General features: G+C 41.0%; 1 protein-coding gene across 13 annotated transcripts in view; it reads right to left on the reverse strand.

Annotated features, from left to right (window-relative positions):
* The window catches only part of TTLL5 (tubulin tyrosine ligase like 5), a 145,550-nt gene that overhangs the window by 45,690 nt on the left and 75,112 nt on the right, over positions 1–24,748 (reverse strand). For 10 of the 13 annotated variants that reach the window (XR_005931968.1, XR_005931967.1, XM_030003084.1 and 7 more), the window contains one exon: positions 17,915–18,069. Coding sequence is in view for 10 of the 13 variants with exons in the window: in XM_030003084.1 (XP_029858944.1) it covers positions 17,915–18,069 (155 nt within the window). In the remaining 3 variants the exon portion in view is untranslated. Of the gene's footprint in view, positions 1–7,223; positions 7,390–11,323; positions 11,552–17,914; positions 18,070–23,332; positions 23,512–24,748 lie in introns of those variants that run through there. The other 3 variants (XM_041122023.1, XM_041122022.1, XR_005931969.1) reach the window with 3 other exon arrangements.

A 24,748-nucleotide genomic window follows, 5' to 3' on the forward strand; every position in this document is an offset into this window, starting at 1 on the left:
CATATGCTCCTAACTCTGGGTGCTTTGTTGTCTAAGTATTAAATATCAAGTACACAGAGAAACCTCTAAAGAACATGACAAGCCTCTAGAGTGACAAAATTTGCACAGAAGTTCATGAAAGCAATCAACTTTGCTTGACATGCAGTACACCTATCAACTTGTTATGTGGTAGATGAAGACTGTCTGATGGCTTGATAATTCTGACAGCTTAGATGGTCTGTCTATGGGGACAAAGCATGCTGAAGCATACAGTTCCCTGACATTCTGCCTATAAATTTCAAGGCCAAGAATTATAGCCAGATAACAGAACTTCACAAAAGAAGTAACATTTCTATATTTATAATCTATATATCTAAAGGGAAGGCCAGAATCTGTTCTGCACTTCCAGAGCAAAGATGTACAAATTCACCTAATCAGGGATTCTGGAAAGTGTCACCTGAAAGCTAGCTGGGACACAGTCATATTAGGAGAAATGCTCCAGGTAAAAGAAGTAGAGCAGTAGCATGGCACCCAGTAAGATGCATCTGTTGCTACCATTTAGTAACACAACTAAAGCTGTATAACGTCTAGCTGCTGAAATACAGTAAAATAAGAAAAAAAATACAAAACAAGAACTAAAGGTCATTTCTCTGGGTCCTTGCTGTGAGGCTGTATGCTTGTGGTTAACAGTATCTTGGTTTTGAATAATTCCCCAAGCATTGATACAAGGGCAGAGTAAAGGTCCTCAAGAGACCTTTTCCCTTAAACAACTGAACTTTATCAATCTAGCTCCAAAGAAATGAAGCTAAAGGAGTTTCCCAATAAAAAGAAGATAGACTTACACAGTCCTCTAAGCCCCATGGCTTATATGCTGGCCAAAGAGGCACCTTTAGCATTCTTATCTTCCCAATGTTATAAACTTGATTCTGTATGTAGTTTCTGCTCTCCTTGTCCCTCAAGTGGATTTAGATACAGTCACAAAGACAAGAAATAGACCAGATTTGAGAGCAATCTCCCACCTGTTAAACAGAACATTATTCTGTTATGCTGGAGTTAAGGGAGAAAATTTTTTACCTCCACCTCCTGTACAAAGATTGACTCACCTGCTGTGGCTCCCTGAACATTTAACAATGGGTTAGAGAAAGAATAGGAAGAGGTGACTGTATCTGTGTCAGCACACACTTTCTAAAGTCTGTAACAAAGTGTTTACATAAAATATAATGGGGGTGGGGTGGAATATGCTCAGATCCACAAAGAAAATACTAGCATAAGTTATTACCTGTTGCAGAAGTTGACCCAGTAACTATATGCTGCATAGACAAGACCATCCTATCACACACATTGCAGGGGGAAAACAAAACCAAAAAAACCACACACAAAAAAACCCCAAAAAACAACAAACAAAACAAAAGAAAAAAAAAACCAAAAGAAAAAGGCTACTGATACAGAGACCACAGATAGATAGTACACACAAACCGTGACATACGGACTTTCAGCCATTCTAAAAGCAGCATGGCACATTGGCACCAAAGCAATCCCAGCATTGTGGTGCTAGCTGTTTTACAGCTAGCTTTTTTGGAATCCTTGCAAGCCTCATGACGACCACACAATGCTCTATTTGTACTGTAAAAGGCAAGTGCTATTTTTCCCTCACCCCACTAGTCACCCAGCTTCCTTAGAGGTAATGGAAGATACTTTCTGGAAGTGCTTATTTCAACCAAGGCAGCACAAATTCCTAGCAATGCTCTTCTCAAGCTAAAACTGACAGAAGTTTTCCAGGTCTGTAGTGTTCCTTCTAAGAATCCTCCAGAGATACCCTACTTGCAGAAAACTACTTTTCAGAAAAGAATTCTACCCTAAAAGTCCACAAGTTATTTTTCAGACAAATTTGCTGTATTTTGTTGATAGCTAAAATACAGCCCAAAAAACTTCAGAACAGAATGGCAGGTTCAATTTTGAATTACTTGTTATCAATTTTTAATACAGAAAGAGAAAATATTTTAGAAAAATCTGTAGCCAGCACTGGGGGAAAAAAAAAACAAAACCAAAAAAAACAACCAAACAAAAAAAAACCACAACAGTGTACCTCCTTTCCAAAACTTCCTACGCATCTGTCCCTTTCTATTGCATCCAAAAACTGGTGATGACATACCAGGACTGGATTATAAAGAACTGCAAGAAAAGAGTGGAAAGACTTTTATTTTTATAAAGCCTCACCTGGAAAAGCAAGCTCTTCAAGTACTGCAGAGCAGGAATCTCCCCAGTTTTTGGCACTTTGTCCTCCAAGGATTAATACCACAGAAGCGTGTTGCCTTGCCAGAAGAGACTATTTCAGTTTATGACAATTTTGGCCTCCTTGCTGGTCTTTTGTTTTAAGCTATACAGAATACAGTCCCCATTCCACTCCTAATGTTGTTCCATAAATTCCCGCCTCCTATTGGGATCTATCTACCTCTTTGCCTGAAAACAGAGCTCAGCCTGCAGCATTTCCAGTAACCCAATGTTTCAACAAGAAAAATCACGGAGGAGTTCACATTATCATAAAGAAGTTAAATATTTCAGTGGAATAAACTGAGTTACAGCATCTTGTTTCTGGCAGAGAAGAGTTAAGTGAGTAAAGGGGAAGCTCCCAGCTAACTGCCTTCAGCACATACAGCAGTGAGCAGTGTCTGTTCCTGCTTTAACAGAGGCTTTATATAAAACCTTGGTTTAGCCACCACATTTCTCTGTCTCTCTCTTTCCTTATTGGAGAGATAATCTGGTCCCTCTATTCTCAGCAAGGGGTTCTGGGGCATCATGGATGTAAATCTCTGCCTATTTTATGTGGCCATTACAGAATAAAAGATTAAAATTACTATGATTATTTTGGGAGGGGACATAAAGCAGAAGACAGGTGAGGAAGCAGTAATTAGAAAGGCAAAGAAAACCAAAGTGAAATAAATTTATTACTCTAATATTTCACTGACACGTGGCACAAGGCTCTACAACTCAAAGGGTAAAATATAATAAAGCAACACTATTGCTAATGCTTACACTCTTGGCTTAATTAATTTTCTTTTATTTCCCTCTCTCCATCCTGGCACTGTAAAGAAGAATGCAATGCATGAAGGCTGGGGGCAGAAGTGCTACACAGGGCTGAGGCAGCATACCTGGCAGCTGCTAAAACAGAACTTCAAAGTCTCAGCTCCCTTTGAAAACCCATCAGGCAAGAACCACTCCTCCCCTTCAGCTTCTTTAGGAGCTGGTACACTTAACCACTTCAGCATGTTTGGCAGTTCTACAGCCACTTCCAAAGCAGGTGGTGGAGTGGAAAATTGTGGGAGAGCCCCAATCACTCAGTTGTCTCCCTCTATCCCCAGCAGGCAGCAACACATGTGCTGACCAAGCAGGCCAGCTGACAGACCACAATTAAGCACAGAGAGCAGGGAATTTGTGATTACACCTCTGAACCTACAGAAAAGGCCCAGGCTTACCTCAGTGAACTTGGTCAATGATATCTTTCTCCAGGAAACTGCTAAATCTGATGACAAAGTCTGTCATTAGAGGAAGATGAGTAAAAGGATGTTCAGATAATTATATCGTATAGTACAAAGAGCTGGCACATTCCAAAAGGCAGTTCCCAGACTTGTCTGGGATTTGTTGAAAGATCCCTCTCTGTCAGACCCTGTCTGCAAAAGATGCTCGATTTGCACAAAACTTATTTGGATCACCTAGAGCTTGAAGTCTTTTACGTGAGATTTCTGTCTCTGCCTACAACTGCAGGCTAGGAGGTAGAGACTGTAAGCACTGGTTTTATTTGCAGCAACTAGAAAAAAAGCTTTTAGATTCTGTCCATCCGAACAGGCATCCGTATTTGTGATGTTTCCTCCTCCAGTGTGGACAGAAGAGCCTATGATGCAGTTGTGCCAGCTCTGCTGGCCATCCCAACTGCATACTATATCCATCTTTTCCCCTCAGGGTTTGAGAAGAATGGGAATCCAGGGATGGTGCTGTTTCCTTAGGGATACAACTTTGCTTGATTCCTTAATGACTGATTTTGGGTAGGCCTTTCAATTGCTAGGTCTTCTGGACTGTGTATGGGTGTTGAATATTTCTAATGACTCTGGAAACCCAAAAGCCAAGAGTAGGTATCTTCAGAGGAAGTGCAATAGCTTTCATAGGAATTTGTGGTTAAAGACGAAAAAAAGTTATGCAATCCTATATTCCAGTCCAACCCAATCCCTTTTTCTAGAGCCAAAATGGAATTGTTTCCTACAGTGTACAGAGAAAATTGTATAATTAGTCAGAAGCTCCCAGACTCAGGAACACAGATGGGAACCATGGAATCACTACCTCAGGAATTTCACCAAGTGATTGCATGTAATGCTAAGCATGAGCACATCAAAGATGCAGCTGCAGATGCTAAACCCTTATAAGGACAGACTGAAATACCCCAGCCACTTAGTGGAATAATGTCCTTTCAAGAGTCCCCTCCTAGCATAAGGCACCTCAAGAGAAGACAATAACAATAGTGTCCAGTGTCCGATCAAGAAATCTCCATTATATGCCACTTCTTTATACTTGATGCCTTTCATGGTGTTTCAGCAAGTGTTCTAACTAGAGTAGACTTTTCTCACAAAGGCCACAACTGGTACATTTCACAGAAAATGAGTCTGTAGTAAAGACAAGAGTCCAAACATGGCCTCCACACGGCTTGAGTTGAACATAGTAACATTTGCAAAGAGGTTAACCTTCATGTGTACTGTGATTATGGCTCTCTAGAGACTAGTTGGAGTATAACACAGTAAGAAAGCTCTCGCATAAAGGCAAGTAACAGACATTAGAAAAAAACCTGTAAGTAAATGACAAAAGTAGTTGTTACCTAGTTTTGCTACCTAACAATATATACCATAAACACCAGAGTGGGATTTTGATAAATAAGATGCAAACAAACATGCATTCTGTAGCAACAAGCAGAACAATTCACAATCTGTGAAGTTACACCATATCAGGAATTTAGATAATTTCAGAGTGAGACATGCAAACAACACAATATCCAGCACCACAGTTCTCTTTCACAGAAATGCTCCTCAGTAGCACAGGCCTAATGTCTACACTCACATATTCAGGTTCTGCAATGCTTTAGAGGTCATAATTTGTTAACAAAGAATTTTTTGCTGTTTAGAAAATACCAATAAACTACTGCACTACATGAATCATTCTGTCCCCTATGCCTCAAAACAACCTAGAAATTCGTTCATAACTTTCATTCTCTTTACACAGATAGTAGATGATACTTTCATATTTAAATCATTTGGGTTAGCATCAGCAGCAGGAAAGTGGAATTTCAAAAACAAATGAAAACATGATTCTGACCTTTGAAAAAAACCAAAATCAGTTATGCAAACAGTGTCCTGAACAGAAGGACAAAATATTGAAATGACTAAAAATGGACTGGATCCAAGGTTCTTGAAATATACCAGAATAATCCAATTATTAAAACTGGGCTTTCAAAATTATTTTACTAGTACCTATTAAGTTATTTTATTTAATAAATAATTTTAAAATGTATTTTATATATTTATTTATATAAATTAAAATAAAACATTAAAATATTTGTGAACTTTAATAGATAACAGAGAAGGTTATTGTTCCTGTGAATTTTTAATGAAATTAATTCCACATTAAAACACAGCTCCTTCTTGACGGTTTTCAAATTTGAAGAAAGATTAGGAAGTTCTCAATATTCAAAACCAAACTCTATGAAAGGCAGCTGTTCCAAAAATCCTAATAGGCAGCCTTTGTTGGAACTGTTCATAAAGGATAAGCTCTAAATTTACTTTTTTTTTTTTTGTAAGGAATTTTGTAAGCAGAAGGCTAGGGTGATCACTGTCAGTAGGAACGAAAATCTCACTCTCTTGGAGAATATTCTGGAGACATTATATGCAGTTCTTTATTAGAAAGAGATGTGTTTATCAATGCACCTCATCTTAAGAACAGCAAAATCTCTGAAGAATCACTTTTGGGGCACTCTGAGAGTTTCAAGAGCCTGTGCTTAAATCTTCCACATACACGGTTTTCCTTGATTTCTTCACAACAAATGAGATTGTGTTCTCTTTGCAATGTTGACTGCCTGAGTTAGAAAGCCTTTAACTGCTGCTCAATTTATCATCCCCCAGGAGATATTTACAGAGAAGCCAAAATCTTTAGCATCATGAGACTGTCAAAGAATCTTACACCCAAGTGCCTTCTAATGGAGCTGAGATCAGAAATATATTGAGTAGAACACTCTTTCTAACAAGTTATTTCAAGCTTTTTCTAACACCACAGTTTGAGATCTTTTAGGAAACAGACATGGGAAGTAGAAGTCAATACACTGTAAGCAGTATGTTGTCTTTAATGAGTACTGGAAAGTTCTTATTTGAAATTCAGAATTATTGTTTATAAGTGATAGAAGCCATAAATCCTAGTTACTTATTCATCAGTACCATAAAAGACCAACAGAGGTGTCAAACCTGAGCTGCTGACTAATATAAAGAATCTTATTCCATTTATGCTGTTCTGTGGTTAAAATCTCAGAAAAGAAAAATCCCTGAAAATGCTGTATTAGTTATAAAAATAGATGTGCATCTGAAAGTTCAAAAGTTTCTAGGAATGCCAAGCCTTTGTTGGTATGACTGTTAATGTCCTTGCAGATCTACACTCAGTCACCAGCAGCAAGAAACAAAATTCTTAAAACTTACTCAATTTCAAGTCTCAGCATCTGCAGCTTTTCAAAATGCTAAGTGAAGAGAAGCTGACACCTCTTTACTCATCAACATCTTTATCCTAGTATCAAAAAAGAAACAGATGGTCCAGGCTTGAGGTTTCCTCCTCCTCTTCACATAGTCTACCAAACTGGAAGTTTTCTGAGCTGAATTTTGAAGAAAACTCAATTTTCAACACTGAAGACATTCACAGCCCAACTTGGCTACATTCTTCACAGAGAAGATTTTAATTTTTTTTTTTCAGCAACAAGCAAATAAAGAATTCTCTATGCATACAAAAGGTTAAGACCACATAAGCCACAGCCCTTTTGCTCCAAAGGGTGACTCTTGTCCAGGCTAAGCATCCCTGACAGACAGCTGCCAAGTAGCATGTGCAGCATTGCCAGATAACAATCATCTTAGACTAACTTCTCAGTCAAGTCCCATGTGCCAGACAGCAGAAGGTAGAAAGGGCAGTGGAAGACATTTACTGAGCCAGATGCAATCTGAAATTCAAGCAAAGAAGCCACACAACATCATGGGTACCAGCAGCTGGAACATGAACAGTGTCTTTGATAAGGCTCCCTCACTTTGAAATTTCTTTTACTAAAGGTTGTCGTCTCAGGGCCAGTTTTCAGTAGACTTGGATCAGCTAGGCTGCCTTGGCCTCTCCCCACCTGGTTTGCTGTGGACAGTAACTGTATGAGAAATGTTAATAAAAGTTCAGTGAGTGCAACAGGACAGTGTCTGGAAATTGTGTTATCTTTAAGCACTACCTAGCTTTTTTGTCCCCCCTCCCCCCCTTTTTTTAAAAGAGGATATCCAACTTTCAACTATTGTTACAGAATGAAACCCTAGAAATAACGGCTTGTGATAAAGGACTCTGGATACATTGATATTTCCATCCTGACATTGCAGAGCCTACCTTTAACAGTGCACTTAAAAGTCTTTGTAATTGGCACTGGTTCTGGACAATCCAATAACCAGCTTTCTTGAGCCACCAAAAAATGCTGTCTTGCTCATTATCAACCAAGTCCTCTTACCCAGAGCATTTTGGTCAAACTACTCACTGGCTGACAACATACAGAGTTGGGTAAAGACTAAGAAAGTACTACTAACCACAAATGTTACTCATTACTATAATTCACCCTATTCCCTAAACAAAAAGCTGGCATTCCACAGTGGAGTTCTGGTTGCCCCACCTTCTTCAGATTACACAATATATGCACACTTCAAAAACCTATGAGCTAGTGAATAAGATCACCAAGCAAAGCTGTCTCCACATGCATAGGGAAGCTGAAATACTTCCTGAGTTTTTTTAAAGGTGGGTTTTTTTCCCCTCCCCCTTTTTTGAAAAGAGGTTTTTGTTAAATGCTGGAGCCCTGCATGGCTCACAAACAGCTGCTGCTTGATACCTGCAGCCCAGAGAAGCCCTAGAGAATAACAGGCTGTCATGGAGCCAACAGCATACAATTCAGAAACTCTTTTGTCAGCTACAAAACTCCCCAGTCACAAAGGTGGGGAAAATTAGGTGACAAAGCAGGATCTTCATAGGAAAGACTAACACTTTCAGGGACAGGGAGGGGGTTTCTTCGTGCTTTTGGCAGGGAATTCCCAATTATCTCACAGGATAAAACACCAAAGAGAGTGACATGCTCATCCTAAGCAAGCCAAGCTAAAGCGTGACCTTGGTCTGGATGGAAAATGTGAACATGCATTGGTGGTGAAAACTTCACTGTACAATGGAAGGCAGCCCCAAAACAAAGCCTAGCAGGAAGGAAATCCTTTGGCCCCTTTTGCTACCTCCTGCTCTGGTATTTGTACTTGGTCACTGAAACCCTTAACTCATCTGAGCTTGACTCCAGGCCCTTTGGCTGCTGACTTCAGAGAGCTGTCCAGGGACTGCCCCATATGAGGGCTGCCTTCTGGAAAGGCTTTCCACATGGATCTCAGATCGCACCCTGCTCCCAAATTCTGGCAGGCTGACTGAGATAGCAAGATAATCCTAATTCAATTTCTCTTTCTCAACTGTACAACACCAATGTCTTCAACACAGCTGTTCAAGACCTTTGCTCTCACCAGTGACCAAACTTCCTTTCTAACACTACCCTCTAGACACCTCCATTTTCTTGAAGTGAAAAGGTATAGGGCAGACCTGGAAATCTCCAAAATATTCACAATGAGTTCAACTTCAGGACAGCCCTGGAGAGCATGAGGCAAATGAAGGAAAAGTTGCTAACCTGTCTTGTCCTTCATAAGCCTGGCTTACAAAGGGGATTTCCATTTTTACAAAGCAGCATTCTGTTGTGTGTCTGGTAGGGAGGATACAGAACATGCAGCTCTGAGATTTCAAAGTGCCTCAATGTGACCCACAGGAATAGCACAGTTCAAAGATGGGCCCATTCAATCCCTCTGTTCTTAGGCCAGATAGACCTGCCCTAAGATCAATGCCAGAAAGGATGCTCTTCTGGGAAACCTCCCAATGCCCTTCTCAGCTGCACAACTGTGAACTAATTCCAACAGCTATGGCATGGTAGCATGGCTTTCATTTCTACCTCACTACCTGCAAGACCGATCAATGGACAAAACTTGAGATCCTTGTGTGGGGAAGGGCCAGGGATGGATAAAAATACTGCTAAAAAAAATTAGGGAAGGGGAGAAACTAGACATTCGTGGGATTCCCTGACAGCTCTGTGCAGAAGGAAGGGCTGGGCTGGAAAAAACAGGGCCCCAGGTTCCTGCCAAGCTGTCTGAGGCCCGTCCTTTCCAAATAGCTCAAAGAAACAGCCAAGGCTCCCTTGTAACCCTTTCAGAACTCCTCTAGAGAGAAAGGCTGCTGTGGCCAGAGCTGCTCCCACAGAGCACCAGACTATGGGGGTCCCTCATTCCTGGAAGGCTGTAAGCAGCAGAGTCTATCTCTGCCATGAGAGCTACTAAAGTGAGGGCTACAGCCACATTAACCCTCTGAATACCATTCTGGAAAGCAACTAGTTTAATGGTGATTGGGAGGTTTAAATACATGCAGAGGAAAGGGAGATCTGCTGGTCACTTTGCAACTGGAAATATCTAGAACCTACAAGGGATATTTCAAAGAGATCTAGGATCAGGGATGGCTCGGGGGAGGTTATATGTCAAGTAGTGCAAGACACTATAAGATTTCAACTTGTTCTATATTGAATTAGATACTTATTAGAACAGAAAACAGCATGTGACTTCCATCACAGCCAACAAAATCCACTGGTGGCAGCTGAAAGCAGGAAGAGAAGAGTTTACTAGTGACGAAGGAAAGAAGAAAAAAAAAAAATTGTATCAGCATGAACTGCCTATACCTGTTGCTCAGTTTTACACTTACTGCCATAATCAAAGAAAAACAAGTGCATATTAAAATAAAAAATTCAGTGTTTAGCATGGTCAGAAGCCAGCAAGATATTAGTATAAGTTAGGAGTTAGAAAATAAAGCTACAATAGTGTTATTTACATAAAACCAGTATTTTACTCCTACTTGATGTACTGTTTTCATTTCTTGTCATCTCTATAAAGACAGCCAGACAATTATTAGAGGGCTGGGAAGATTTCCATTTAGAACTTAAAAAGAATGGGACTGTTTAGTTTACGAGAGACAAATAAGAAGGGAGATGATAGAAACATGGAGAATAAACAGTGCAGAAAATAAATCAAGCATTTCTGTTTGCCTTCATGTAATAAGGGTGCAGAGACTTTCAGCAAATTTGGGGGAAAAAAAAAATTAAAAGGGAACTTTTACATAATATGTAATTCACCTGTGGAACTCACTGCTACAGCTCAATGAGACTACAGTTTTTCCAGAAAGTAAAAACATATTAACAACAACATCCACACTGGACTATGTGGAACAGAAAGTATTGTGAGAACTACAAGCCAGCTGTTAACAGTTGGAGGGTAAAAGCAAGCTTCCCCCTCAGACAAGGAATGTCACTGCTGCCCATCAGAACATTCTCTGTGCTTCTACTGAAGAAGGTGGTGGTAGTCACTCTGAAGCACAGGACAGGAGAACTAGACAGATTAGCAGCCCAGTCCAGGACAGCAAATCCTATGTTTACATTAGGGTAAGGTCAGTTTATGGAGGCAGCTGCAACGAGAAAACCCAAAACCATTATGCAGTATTGGCTTGGGGGAAGGTATGAAACCCCTGTCACCCCCCTCCACCTACCAACATGGGCTGCTTGCTGGGAATAATGGGAAAGATCCTCATAGCTTCTCTGAAAGGAAGTCATGCAGTCAAAGAGAAATCTGCCCCCCTCAAATTTCAAGAGCTATTTGCAAAAACCTTAATTGCCCAAGGCCAGCATACACAGGTAATGCAGACATTGTGCTCCCTGTGCTCAGGTAGAGCCAGTCCAAGGGAGGCCCCAGGCTGCAGCTCCAGCAAAGCCTCCCAGAAGTAGCTGAGTGGAGAGGACACACTCGCAGAAGTCCGCTGGTGCCCCACTCTGCCCTGCTGTGAGGCCTCAGCTCTCACCTCCGGCTCACAGCCCCAGCACTGGCTCCTACAGTCTCCGTGCACGTGGCCCAAACCCCCTTCGCCTCTGGAAAGGGTCCTGCGATTAATCTCACTTATTACCTCGGAAAAGTAACAGTGCGGCGGCTGCCAGCCAAGTCCGACTCAACAGCGTCTGGGGAGCCGAGGCTGCAGGGCCAGGCCTCAGACTGTCTGGGCAAGTCACGAGCTTTCCGCCTTTCCTCTCCCGGAGGCTCCAGACAGACACAGCCAAGGCCTAGCTGTGGGAAGCAGGGACCCTTCAGGACTGTGCCAACCCATGGTGCTGAGGCTCAGGGCGATTTCCGAGCAGGATGGAGAGTAATTGGACCTGCCATCACAAGTTTCTTTAGTGTGACCAAAATATATATAGAAAAAAAATACAAGGCAAGCCATGTATTTCTGAAGTTTAAGTCAGCCAATTCACTTCCACAGTTAACAAGTTGTCACCAGTGACCCTGGGAGATGTGTGGGGAAAAAAAAAAAAAAAAAAAAAAAAGTAAGAGGTTGCCGGGGCAGGGAAAGGGTGTTACAGGCACAAATATGTATGGGTAGAGGAAGAACATGCACAAACCAGAGACAGGATGAGTTGCAAGAACGTACAGCTACCCAGGCAGTACTCCTATTTTTCGCCCGCCTTCCTCAAACCTCCTCTGAGCAGAAGGTAGTAATACACCAAACCCCAAATTCGGGGCTCTCAGAAATGCTGCTTCTCAAGGACCGCAGGCAGAATCTGCGTGACAGAGCTGCCGAGGAGATGCAGACAGGGGATTGGTCATGGAAAAATCACCGTACCCACCCTCAATTACTCCTTCACCTCAGATAAAGAAATTGAATTAATTTAGGCATTAAAGCTAAAGAGGTAAAGAGAAAAGAGGACAAGCAGTATGAGGAGTAAGGAACAGACACGTGGCTATGCTAGCACAGGGCTGGACTTGGTGCTGTTGGTCTGCTGCTGCTCTGGCACTTCTGTGCTGCTTAGCTAAGGAGGTGTTAAGGTCAATGCAGTTTACTCAAACTGAACTGAAGGCCTACTGTGTAGCCCTCAGTGCCTGCTGCTTTCTCCCTTCATTTCCTGCAGAGGCATCAGTGCAGCCATCTCCAAGGTAGCTTGCACCTAGATGCTGTGCAAACAAATAGGCTCTGACCACTTGGCAAGTGCGGCACAGGACAGCAGTCGGGCAGCCTCTACCTTGCAAGAGACTGCAGGGAGCTTGAAACAAATGATTCGGAAGAGAATAAAGTCACTATCAACCTTTAAGATGCAGAACTACAAGGCAACACATATGTAACAGAGAAATAGATTTATTCTTATAAAAACTTGGCATTAGCTGCCAAGATCCATGGGAATTCTCTCCTCCTTACTTCTAGCTGCAAGACCATATGTATTTAGCTCTTTCCCACAGCCCCTACTGCAATGGCCATGCCGCTTCTGCCATGCTAAGCCCACCCTGGCCTAACTCACAAGTCTTGCAAGAAAGCAAGACTGTCCCATCAACTGCTCACCCTTCTATCATTGTGAGAATCACCTTGCACATTAGCACATCTCTTGGCTATTCTAGTATCACTCTTCTCATAGCTCTTCAGAGCCTGTCCAGTCAGGGTCCAAGCCCAATTTCTTGTTTTACATTCCACATGTCCAAAATTTAAAATAAAAACTGAGGAAACAATGAAGCCACCTTCACCTTCCCTTTATGTCAAACGCAGCAAGCTGCCCCTTTGACACAAAGGATCAAGACCGGTGAACCACAATTAGCCTGTGATAATTGTCTGGGGTCTTTCTGGCAAAACTCAAAGTTTCTGTGGAAATAGAGAAGCCACTTACATCAGCACAAAACAAACTCTCAGAAGAGATCAGAGACTCTTCCACATCCTCACAAGTCCAAAGGATATATACTTAGTATGATCAGAGCAGAACATCTGAAACCTAGAACATGTAGTACATGTACCCCTAGCAGTAAATGAAACTAGCACGAAGCAGTAGTAGGCTCTAGGTAGGGAGGGAGTATATAAAGTATCCACTACCCAGCCAAGGCTAAGGAAGGCCAGTGATTAAAAAGAAGGTCCTGGTTTGGGGGACTGCAAGAGCAGTGTAAGATTGTCAGGGGATGTGGCACAGGGTTCTTATCGTTTGTGAGCTGGGCTGTGCAAGAAGGCAGAGTATACAATCATTTTTCTGTGTAGAATTTTTGGGATACAAATGAATACATATTTGCTATTAGAACAGGAAGCTAACGTTTTAAGCAGTACTGGATTTCCTGCACCCATATTGTTCAGTTGATTTGTACGTGAGCCGTAAATATATGCAATGTGACCCAGAAGCACCTACTATGTGAATGCTCTAACTATGCTGTGAATGGGCATGAAGTCTGATTCTTTCAAAAAGCCGCAGGCTTACTGCACATCTGATATTTCCAGAATTTCCACACGAGGCATACTGTTTGGGGTTCGTGAAAGCCTGAGATGCCAAATGGATGGGCGGCATCTTCTAGATTCCCACCCCATTTGATACTTCCAGGCAAAGAAAAATAAAAATGAAAATACACAAAGAAGAGCCTATTTGGGAACCTGGACATATAACAGGTATGTGCACACAGCCCTGAGCAGCTGCTGCTGTTACTACCACTGAGAATGACACCAGAGCAAATTAAACTTAGAAACCCTTAGATCAGAAAATTGAAAAAAACTGGTTTTATACAATTTAACCCAGATTAGATAGCCTACCAACAAAACATAATTTCTCGATGAACCTGAGCACTTTGGTTGAAATCATGAGCTAAGAAATATTTTGGGCATGTCAACCAATGAGAAGAGGATAACTCCTTGTTGCTGACTGCAGTAGCCCTCCCAGGCTGTCTGGTATAGTCTGGACTGCCATTCTACCCTCCAATTGATGACAGGGAAGCTTGCTTGCCTGCCTGCCCTAACCAAGTTAGATAAATCTGTTAGAAGATCCATGGAAAAAATATGCCAAGTACTTTAAAAGAGCTAGGTTGATCTTGTCTTTAGGTTTGAGAAAGATGTTATGAAAGAACAAGAAGCTAAGGAAACAGAGGTCTGAGAAAATACTGACCAACACTGCTGAATTCTTGCCAGCTGACTGCCCATATGAGTTCTAAAAGATGAACCTGAGCAAGGATGGCTGCTGTTGAATCCAAGGTGCCCACAGAAAACACAGAAATCTGTACCAGTTAGAAAGAAATCTTTCTCACTAGCTTTGGTCCAGGTCTTGCAGATTAAGTGACCTGCAGAGCCCAAGTTATTTTTAGAGGAGAAATCCACTGTCTTTTCCAAAAAACAAGTAACACAGCAGCTGCAGATTCCAGTGCCAGAAGCTTCTAGGAATGTCTACCACCCCCACCACTAGGGATTATGCACCTATTTGCCAACAGGTACTCAAAAGTTAGTTTAGGTTCTGAATCAACAAGCTTTGTTCTCTTGAACACCTTCTTTTTCACCTCTATTATGCAACTGAGAATGGTCTCAGGAGAATGCTTTTTCAACAGCAGTTCTAGTAAGGTCTTGGCTTCAGTGACTGGAAATTAGTTTCACTGGATAATGAGGAATCACTTTCATATTTGTTGTCCTTAGATTACATTACTAAAATTGTGATAAAAATTATACATGGGAGTCTTAAATACTTCTACTACAAAACATGTAATCACGTTTAGTGCCTTTACAGCAGAATGTGAAAGGGTGACAAACCTGCCTGATGGATAGAGTGAGAATCATAGAATCGTTTTGGTTGGAAAAGACCTTTAAGATGACCGAGTCCAACTGTCAACCCAACACCACCATGCCCATTAAACCATGTCCTGAAGCGCGATGTCTACATGTTTTCTGAACATCTCCAGCGATGGTGACTCCACCATTTCCCTGGGCAGCCTGTTCCAATGCCTGACAACCCTTTCAGTAAACAGATTTTTTTCTAATATCCAATCTAAAAGCTGCGAAGAAGCTGAGATAACACTGAAATAGGGCAATGAGACAGGACTAGGGTTAAAGAAGGAGAGAGCAGATTTGGCACAGCATCAATGAGCTACAGAGGGCAACAAAGGCAGGGCTGCAGCAAACATGGCAGAGGCTGACAGCCATGTTACTGTAGTCAGAAGTAAGCCCACATACAACTTGGAACATCTCACCTCTTGCGTAGCCCTGCAGGCTACAGTGAAAGCCTAAACCATCATCTGAGTGGGGATAGCATCAATGCTTACAGAAAGTGACTCTCCCCCACAAAAAAAAAAAAAAAATCTCAAAAGGCACAGCAGTGCAGATTTATAAAATAACATTTTAACATATCCAGAACTGTTCTCTGTCTCTACATTACAAACTCAAGATCTCCTTTGCCTTTTGGCAAGCAGATTTGGCACCTCATCTCATACAGCCAAAAGAACTCAACAAAAGAAGGGAGAATTTCTTTTGAAAAACATTTAGATAAGTCAGTACTGGGAGAGTGGGAATTAAAGAGGAAGATTTGTCAGTAAGAATAGCCTGAATCCTATAGATTGCAAGCATCAAAACAAAATTTACAGACAAACCTCAGCAGCACTAAAATGGCTTAGATTTACCACAAAGCCATACAAAAACTGTAAGGACTGAGTTTCAGAGGCAGATGTCTGAACTGGAGCCAAGTACAAGCCAGATAAGACACTCATTTATAAAACATTTCCATCCTTGCCGAATTCTACAACTGATAGACCAGAACCTTAATGGAACAAAACAGGAAGCTTTTCTTCAGTCAGTCATCCAGCACTGAGCACAGGCTGACACCCGTCAGATGACCCTCTATGAACTCCTTGCTCCAGTGTAACAGATCAAGTAGCAAAAAAGGCATTTACAATACAAGATAGCCATCTCCATATATCATGACCTTGATATTCATTTTGGAATTCTCTCATTAAATAAAAGTTCACAGCCCAAGTAATCCAGCACTGCTTCAAGAATCCCTTTTTTTCATTTCCAGATTTACATAAAACTTTTAACTCCAGGTATTCTGGCCATTTAATACAAGCAGCCATGAAAATAAAGTAATTCAATAAAGAGTCTTAAGACATGTCTGTCACTTGCTCTGAGGATAAAAACAGAGCAACTGAAGTACAGAAAGACCAAATGGTTCATAAGATGTTTGAAGATGGAATCTTATACCAGCTGTGACCAGACAATTCCGAAGTACTTTTGGATTGCTGTACAAAATAAAACAGAATTTCTAAAGGCATTAAATTATGCATACAATGCTAGATGAGGCACAGCCCTGGAAGTTGTTCAGAGTGGAGTTCTGGGCACTAAATGGTGGGTTCTCAGATCTACAGGTAACATGTAACTGAAATGGTTTCAGAGCAATGTAGTAATTACAGTGACTTCTGCAGAGTTCTGCAACAGAAGATTTTGACCATGAGTAATCCTTTTCCAGCTATGCCTATGAGTCCATGCAGAGGTGCAAGCAGGGTTGAGAAAGGAACAGGAAGCTCTAGGACAGCCTGCACTCTGCTGCTCTCTCAAGCTATGTAGGAGGGGAAGACAGTTTACACCTGTTGGATTGGTTCTTTATTTGGGTTAGGTAATAGCTTGCCTGGCTGGGCTCCAAGAGGAGAATCACCACCACCTCTCTCAATAACTCTAAACCCCAGAGGCAAACATTGTGCTGGAACAGAAACAGGCCAGGAATTCATTTCTCACATTCCTCTTCTTCAAGCAGGATGAAAAGCAGTGACTGATGAAATAAGAACAATTTTACTTGAGCTTTCTAAATCCCATTCCAATCCTCCTATTGAGGGACCCATTTGGGAAAGGATGACCACTCAGGTCACATGCCTTCTGCACTGTGTATCTGCCTCCATTACCTCCCTCCATTTTCCAGTAGCATTCAGGCACCAATGACAAGAATCATCATTTTCATGTACACAGTGATTTCCAGTCCTAAACTCACGTGCTGGAGAATATCTGCCTCATTATTTTATTTTAAAAGACAAAAATGAAGGCTTAGGCAAAGGAATAAATGTTTACTGAAGTGGCAAAGGAAGAACTCAAATGTCTAGCAGTTCTGGGCCTGTATTCAGCCTAGTCTACTGCAGCAAGCTCGCCTTGCTCCTAGCTTCCAAGATCCAGAATCCTTGGGGTATATCTCACTGCTCTTTCAGTCCAAGGAAGAATGGTTTTACTGCAGAATCACAGTCCTCTGCCCCGAGTCCCATGAGTGTATCAGCCATAAATATAAATTCCAACATCCAAAATTAATAAAGAGCATAAAGAAGCCATCTGAAAAAGAAATTTATAAACACTGCAAGATACTGCTCTATCTTTGAACAATCTAAACTTCATATTCAAGGAAAAAGCATGAAGATGAGGCCTTACTGGAGATTTCTGCAATACCAGGTGTAAGTTTGCTTTCTGCGTATAGGTCTCAACACCAGCAAACGTAATCTTACAGATGCAGGGATGAGAAATGACCAAAGAGAAACAGACATTTCCCTTTCATTCTACATGTTCATCCATGCCATTATTTCACCATGAACCTGCCAGCTCTGGGGACACAGCTCTATTTTCATAGACCTAGTTTCTAGGCTAGTCCTGAGAAGAATCAGTACTAGGCCCTTAAATGTTATCTTTTGAGCAAGAAGCCAAACACAAATTATGAATGAGCTCCTGAGTGCATTGCATTCTTCTTCAAAAAGCTGGAGTGGCAATTTTAACTTACCTGACTGCTGAAGAGACAGATTTTTTGTCAGCTATATGAGTGTCTGACTGAACAGCCCACAATGACCCTCTTTTGTTAAGTGGTGACCGGTAGCTCTGTGGGGCAGCTCCTTTCCCCTTGCTTATAGCTCCACTTGCCAAGTTCAGGTTTGTTAACTGGAAAAAAAAAAAAAAAAAAAAAAAAAAAAGACATCAGAAACAATTAAAAGCCAAGGAAAGAGGAGAAGGTGTCACTAAGTAAACTGAGTAAACTGTATAGAGTATGTACTAACAGAAGTAAGACTGCTAGAGAAGGGAAATCTTCAGATGCAGAAAAACTGTGCTAGTTGCATAAAGCAGTGGGAGAGATGACACTAACAGCCACCATGCTTGAGCTGAATTCAAGTACCAGCATTAAAACTACAACCCTTCCATTCACAGAAGAACAAAGGAGGAAAAGGACAAAGATGAGGCAAAAATGCCAAAGAAAGGAACATCACGTTCCTGCCATGTGAAAAATTAACTCTGCATGCACTAATCAAAAGCTAGAAGCTCATATTACACTGAGCAGAGACGAGTGTCTGCCCAGTTATCATGAGCTGTGTCACAAAGCCAGCCATATGCATCTGTCCTCTCTCTACACCTCTCTATGCAAACGTACAGGCACAACCCAACAGCATAAGTACCTTGGATATAAAATTCAAAACCAAACTCTACCACACATGAAAAACTTCTCACACAACCACGTCCAAACTGTTCACACAAGTAAATACACTAATTAATGATAGCCTAATATCATGTTAGGTATATGTTTGTTTTATCAAGCTCTAAAGAAATTACCTATGTGGGTTTAAGCATATAAAAAGTATTCCATTGTTTCTTTCTCTGAGCATTCCTCTTGCATTGCTTATCTTCTTGAAAGATCAAACTCTGCAAGCAGACACTATATGTTGGATTATTGAAGACAGCCTAAATACATCACATAATGGTATCTACTACAGCAGTTTAAGTATTAGTTTACATTTGAAACAAAAAAACAAACAAACATTTCATGAAGGTTACAAAACACTACAAAGGTTGCAAAGCTAAGATTCCCAGTCAGGCATTGCCAGAATTAAGTTTATGACTGCCTTCAATTACATGATCACATGCTGCTTTTTAGGAGCACAGAACAGACCTGGTTCTGCACCAGGATTAAGGTCATACAGCCAGCAAGACTTACCTTTGTTGCTCCTGCTCGCTTCTGTGGCAACTGTAAGGCATATAGCCAATGAGACATACATAGGCTCTTCTTTCTGTCTGTGCCTTAACAATTAGCCCTGCATCTGCTCCAGATCTCAAAAGTGACGCTTAAGTCACTTAAGTGTGACTTAAGGATAGCTTGTGAATTCCCAGCTTTGAGATCTTAATGGTCTTTTACCAGAATTTGTGCGCAGTTACTCAAACAAGTACATACCAACTTCATTGCAATACACTACACTCATACCTTCAACAGACTTGTGCAGGACTGCAGAATTCATATCCTCTGACTGAACTCTGGAACATGAACTAACATTGCAACTGGTAACACAGTAGGTTGCCACTCCTCCTGTGGTTTAGTAGTACAAGGCATCTAAGCACTTTGTAAATTCAGAAATCTTAACTCCTACTTCAAGTTCTGGACAGGATTAAGTTATAGTGGTTACGCACTAGGCTTCCGCCCACTTCTCCAAAAGCAACTGCTTTCATCTCATTCCTTCTCAGCTCTATCCCTTCCCATTCTTGCTCCTTGTCTGTATGTCATTATTCTCACCTAATCAGTCCCAACTTCCACGTTTCAGGTGTCATTCTCCTTATTCTGCTCAGTCCAGTTTCATTCTTACAGACTTCCAGCACTGGAAGTGGTAAGTGAGAACACAGGAGAATGGGGTCTCAAGCCTCAGTACTCTAGAGGTGCAAATACAGAGAAATTCAGTTTAGCATCCTCAGTGTGGAGGGAACCTCCAGGAAGCTGAGAAACCTCTAGCAGGTGCTGCTGCATATATTTCACCTGAAGCTTTTCAGATAGTTACTGTGCAATCAAGCTTGGACAAAATTTTAAATTCCAAATTGCTATTCCAAAGCATGGGAGATTCAGAGATTTAAGAGAAAAGTTCTGTAGATATTAAAATGCACAGAATGTTTTTTTTAAATCCAGCCTTGGTTTTGGCTGGAACACTTCACCTTGCCTGAAGTGTTCTGAAATCTGAACATGAAGCACAGAAAGCATGAGTCCAAATGGAGAGGGTTTCAGAACATTACAAGCAATTTAAAACAAGATCTTCCAGTGGGACATATCGGGCAAGCTTAGTAATGGGCAGTGCTACCCATCTTATATGGAAAACAGCATTAGGTGTAACTTTGGTGCCTCTACCCCACCCTTAAATGTTGTTGTCTTCCATAGAATTTAATTAAAATTTAAAGCATTTTCATTGCAATAACAGAAAGCTTCAAACTAGGTTTAGTTCTGATTGTGCCAGGCACTATGCAAATACCTAACAATGACAGTTTCTGGCCACAAAGAGTTTATTGTCTGAAAAGAAGCACAAATGGCAAATGAGGCAAACACAGAGGCCAACATGGTAAATGAAATAGGATATATACAATTCTTAGCTTGTCAGCAACAGTGATCACAACTTTGCTAACACATCCAATGTGTGAAATGAAGATTACTTTACACAATTTTCTCTCCTCATCATCTTGATACCAAGAACCATTTATTCTGATGAATTACCACCTCACCCCTGCTCTATTAATGTGATAATGCTTTCCTCTCTAATACTGAATCATCATTTTTTTGAAAGCTGTCTTTCTAAGCAAAGCAGGTGAGCAAATAGCTTAGCATGGGCAGTAGGGACATTTCACACATTGCAGATAGACAGGTGTTTAAACTACAGCAGGATTAAATACAGGCAAGGGATTCAGAATGAGAGAGAGAACACCAGCAAGAGTATAAGGTTTAGCTGCAGCCAGCCCACCCAGATGGGTGTTACTGCTTGTTACTGTGCCATGCGCTGAGACATTTCAGCTGCTATAAGTAACTTGCCAGGATGTTGCCTTGGTGGATTGCTGAGGCACTCCGAACACATCTCTGCTCAGCAGAGTGGCTTCATTTTCTAGTCACTAGTCCTCCTGTGCACCTGATGAAACTGTATTCTTCCCTTTATAGAGGCAAATACTGAGCAGCAAATCAATTGTTACTTTGGCTTAAAAGAAGATAATGTATAGCACCTGGACCAAAGCAGATACCAAAAATCTCCATAAAGAATAGCTTGCAGCTTCAGAAATTGTTGTAGTGAAAAACAAAACAAACAAAAACAAACACCAAAATCAAGAAAGGCAGTCTAGTGGGGCTCAACAGGGAAGGTGGTTATTAGAGTGGATCTACAAGAATAAAGTTAGTTTTCACGTTGAGTTGTATCAAGATGGGTTCAAATTCTCCTGCTTGCTAAGATTCCTCTTTTTCACTAGCAGTGAGGGACTTCAGAATATTTTTTCTGACACTGACAATAAGACAGGACACCTGTGTGTGCTGTACTGCACGCTTCAAGCATCCCTATTTTCAAACATCTCTCCTCACATCAATATGTTCTCTGTGGAGTCTATAAAAGGCAAAATAATACACAGCTAATATCTCTCCTGATAGAATGATTCATAAAGTTTTGCCACAATTAAACTGTCAGGGACAGCAAAAGCTCACAGGCTGAAAGTAACATGCTGAGTGAAGAACACAATAGGATAGTAAATCCCAAAAAGCTCTCATGGAAGGAGGAGAGCCCACTTGATGATGTTAGATAATAAATAGCAGTACAAGAAATAGGGGATGGAAGAACATGTGGGTTGTCACAGCCGTATTGACAAACAGAGCCTTGTGTTAGAATACCTAACAGCACATATATGTACTGTTATACTTAGTTCAATACAATGCTAATAAGCCAAAAGACCAATTATTGCATAATGCCAAAATACTTTTTTTTTTTTAATTCTTTTTAAGAGTTACAAGGTAAGTTTATGACTGCAATCCACTTACCTTCTTGACAGCAGAGACACATAAGCTTAGAAGAATTGGTCTGTACTGTCTTGCTTTATTCAGAGAAATTTATTTCTGAATAAATTTAAGATTGAAAGCAAGGCCACAACACAGAATGATACCCAGAAGTGCTGGATATAAGCGTTGAGGGTTTTGTTTTTGTTAATCTGCTTTATAATTTAAATAGGAAATATGAAGAAATAGGAAGAAAGAAAATTCCAGGGTAGAATTGTTTCCTAATGAATAGCATCCTACAAAGACCCACTGTACAGTACCTTTAAGAAATCACAAGCAAGAGTCAGAAGAGGAGCTTAATATCTTTCACATTTCTGATCTACATTACACTATTCTTTCAATAGCTTCCCATTATCATATTCAAGAACCTTTTTTCTATAAAGTGAGTATTTTCATTTTGATTTTGTCTAATGTTTCAAATAAGCTAAAGCAGCAAATGTTAACAATCGTCAAAAATTAAAAAAAAAAAAAAAAAAAAAAAATCAGTGCTGCAGATCAGCCTCCACACTTTCAGGAAAAGCGTCCTAAAAGCCTGGGTGTTTCTCTTGCTAGTTTACAGGAGTCAACCAGAGTGAACAGGGACACACCATCACTAGAAGTTGTTACTCTTCCCCTCTTGGCAGAGAGCTGAAAAGTAACTTAAATTTTTATTACCAACATCCTGAACAGCAGATCCTGAGTCTCACTGGTCAATGTGTTACAACACTGAGCAAGCAATGCACTACAAAAAATGCCTACTTCATACTCCCCAGTTGGCAGCTTTATTATTTTTCTGCAAGAGGCCAGTCATATCCTGTTGCCTATAAAGTGCTGGGGACTGGAGATCTACAAAGTCTAAAGACCACTTCTCTTACTTGGAGCTACGCTTGAATCCTCTCCAGTTCACCCATCTCACATTTCCATTTGGATCTTTCTGACTGGTGAGGAGGAAAAGGGATCCAGAGTTTGAACCATATTTCAAAGATCAAGACTAAGAGATATGCCAAAAGAATGCAGTCATCATAGGCCTACTTTAAAGTTTCTGGCACAATGTACCCTATCAACAAGTTTTAAAGGTATATACGAACATCAACAATTCACTGAGAAACCTTTTCCTTTAAAGAAAGATTGGACAGAGATCATGGTAAGACACACGTAAAATCAATGCTCCTCTACCTTATGACCAGACCAGAATCTTTAGGTTTTGATGCCTCAGACGGGAGAAGATGACACTATATCATAAGCTCAAAGAAGGAAGCATTCCACTAGAAAACTGAAAGTGTGCAAAATGTCTCATCATTTGTCTCCTTTGCCTTTTGATCTATTTTCTCCTGTGTGCTCAGTTTGACTCCTTCAAGACCCTTCAGTCAATCCCTAATTTTCCATTTTATTACTTACCTTTCATCCAGCAATGCCATCCTTATCCAATAGCTTGTAAAAGAAATGTTTCTTTTCTTCCATTACCCGGCTTCTGTAGTCACTGTATTTTTACCTGCCAAGCCTTCCTCAGACACACATACCCCTGAGGCTTTCAAGATCAGTGAAATATTTATATTCCCAGGAACAGAAGGGAAGAGCTAACAATATACCATTAAAAAAAAAAATTTTGGTGTGTTCTTTCAGTTACATTTTTCTTCTTTCAGCCTTCAGAGATGACTATGGCTAGATGCTACAACAATATAAATATTCACTGTTAATTTGTCCTCTCCCCAGTCTGTATGTTGCATTTTCTTGGCTTCACGACGGAGCTCCCATGTACATCTGTGATCTAGCGCAGGCTAGCATGACTTGGTCTAACAGAGCACCCCAGTCTTCCAGTGCTATTGGAAACAGTCCACCTGCCTTGTCTTCCTTAATGCGTCAAGATACTGGAATCCAACAGGCCATCCCAGTATGGAAAACATCACAGGATCTTAACCAGCTTCTTTCCTTAAGAGGCAAAGGAAACCCCAAACCACAAATGTCTAACACACACACACACTTTCACTGTCTGAATAGTGGCACAAAATACACCTACTACAAATTCCTTGAAGAAACTATGTAATACAAACATATTTTTCTAGGGCCACCTTTTTGTTACCCAGGCGAGCTTGCTGACCACACCTCATACTAAAACACCTTCATTTTATGTAGAGATTTGAATTTGCAGGACCAACCACCCAGAAGAAGGGAAGAACTGGGGCTAACAGCCTGGGAAGTGTGAAATCTGTGTGCGTACCAAGGCTGATCTGGCCAAAGGCCTGTGACATTCCTTCTCTGCTCATGGAGCTTACCAGCTTACAGGATATACATATGCATACAAAGCACAAGTGTTCCAGTCTCCAGAAAATGTTCCAGACAAAGACCTGCCAGAGACATTCCTGGGAAACCTGACAAACTTGCAAATTCCTTTGTAGTGTCTCCAGTGTATGCATCCATCTAACAATGGAAAAAAAAAATCCAAGTTAGTGCTGCTGTTGTGGATGGCTGAACTCCCCTCTTACTTCTCCTGAAAAAGTCAGGCTTTCATTTAGACACTCTCTGCCTCAGAACTTCCCAGTGGGCATGATTTTGATAAGGCACAGTCCTGTCAAACGTTTGATGATCAGGGTGTAGTCTTTCCCATAACATGAGTTCTAGCTGCTCAGCCTGGCCCATTTGATGACTCTCTGCAGATCTGCAGATGTTGCTGCATCATAACAAAAGCCTCTGCTCCTATTCCCTTTGGAGCCTCAGAGCAGAAAGGGTTCAATTTGAGCACTGCAGAAACTACACTGACATTTTCGTTTCCTATAACCTCTGGTAAGACCAGTTATATTACTGCTGATACTACAT

Source organism: Aquila chrysaetos, chromosome 2, assembly GCF_900496995.4.
Source record: "Aquila chrysaetos chrysaetos chromosome 2, bAquChr1.4, whole genome shotgun sequence".
Taxonomy (NCBI): domain Eukaryota; kingdom Metazoa; phylum Chordata; class Aves; order Accipitriformes; family Accipitridae; genus Aquila; species Aquila chrysaetos.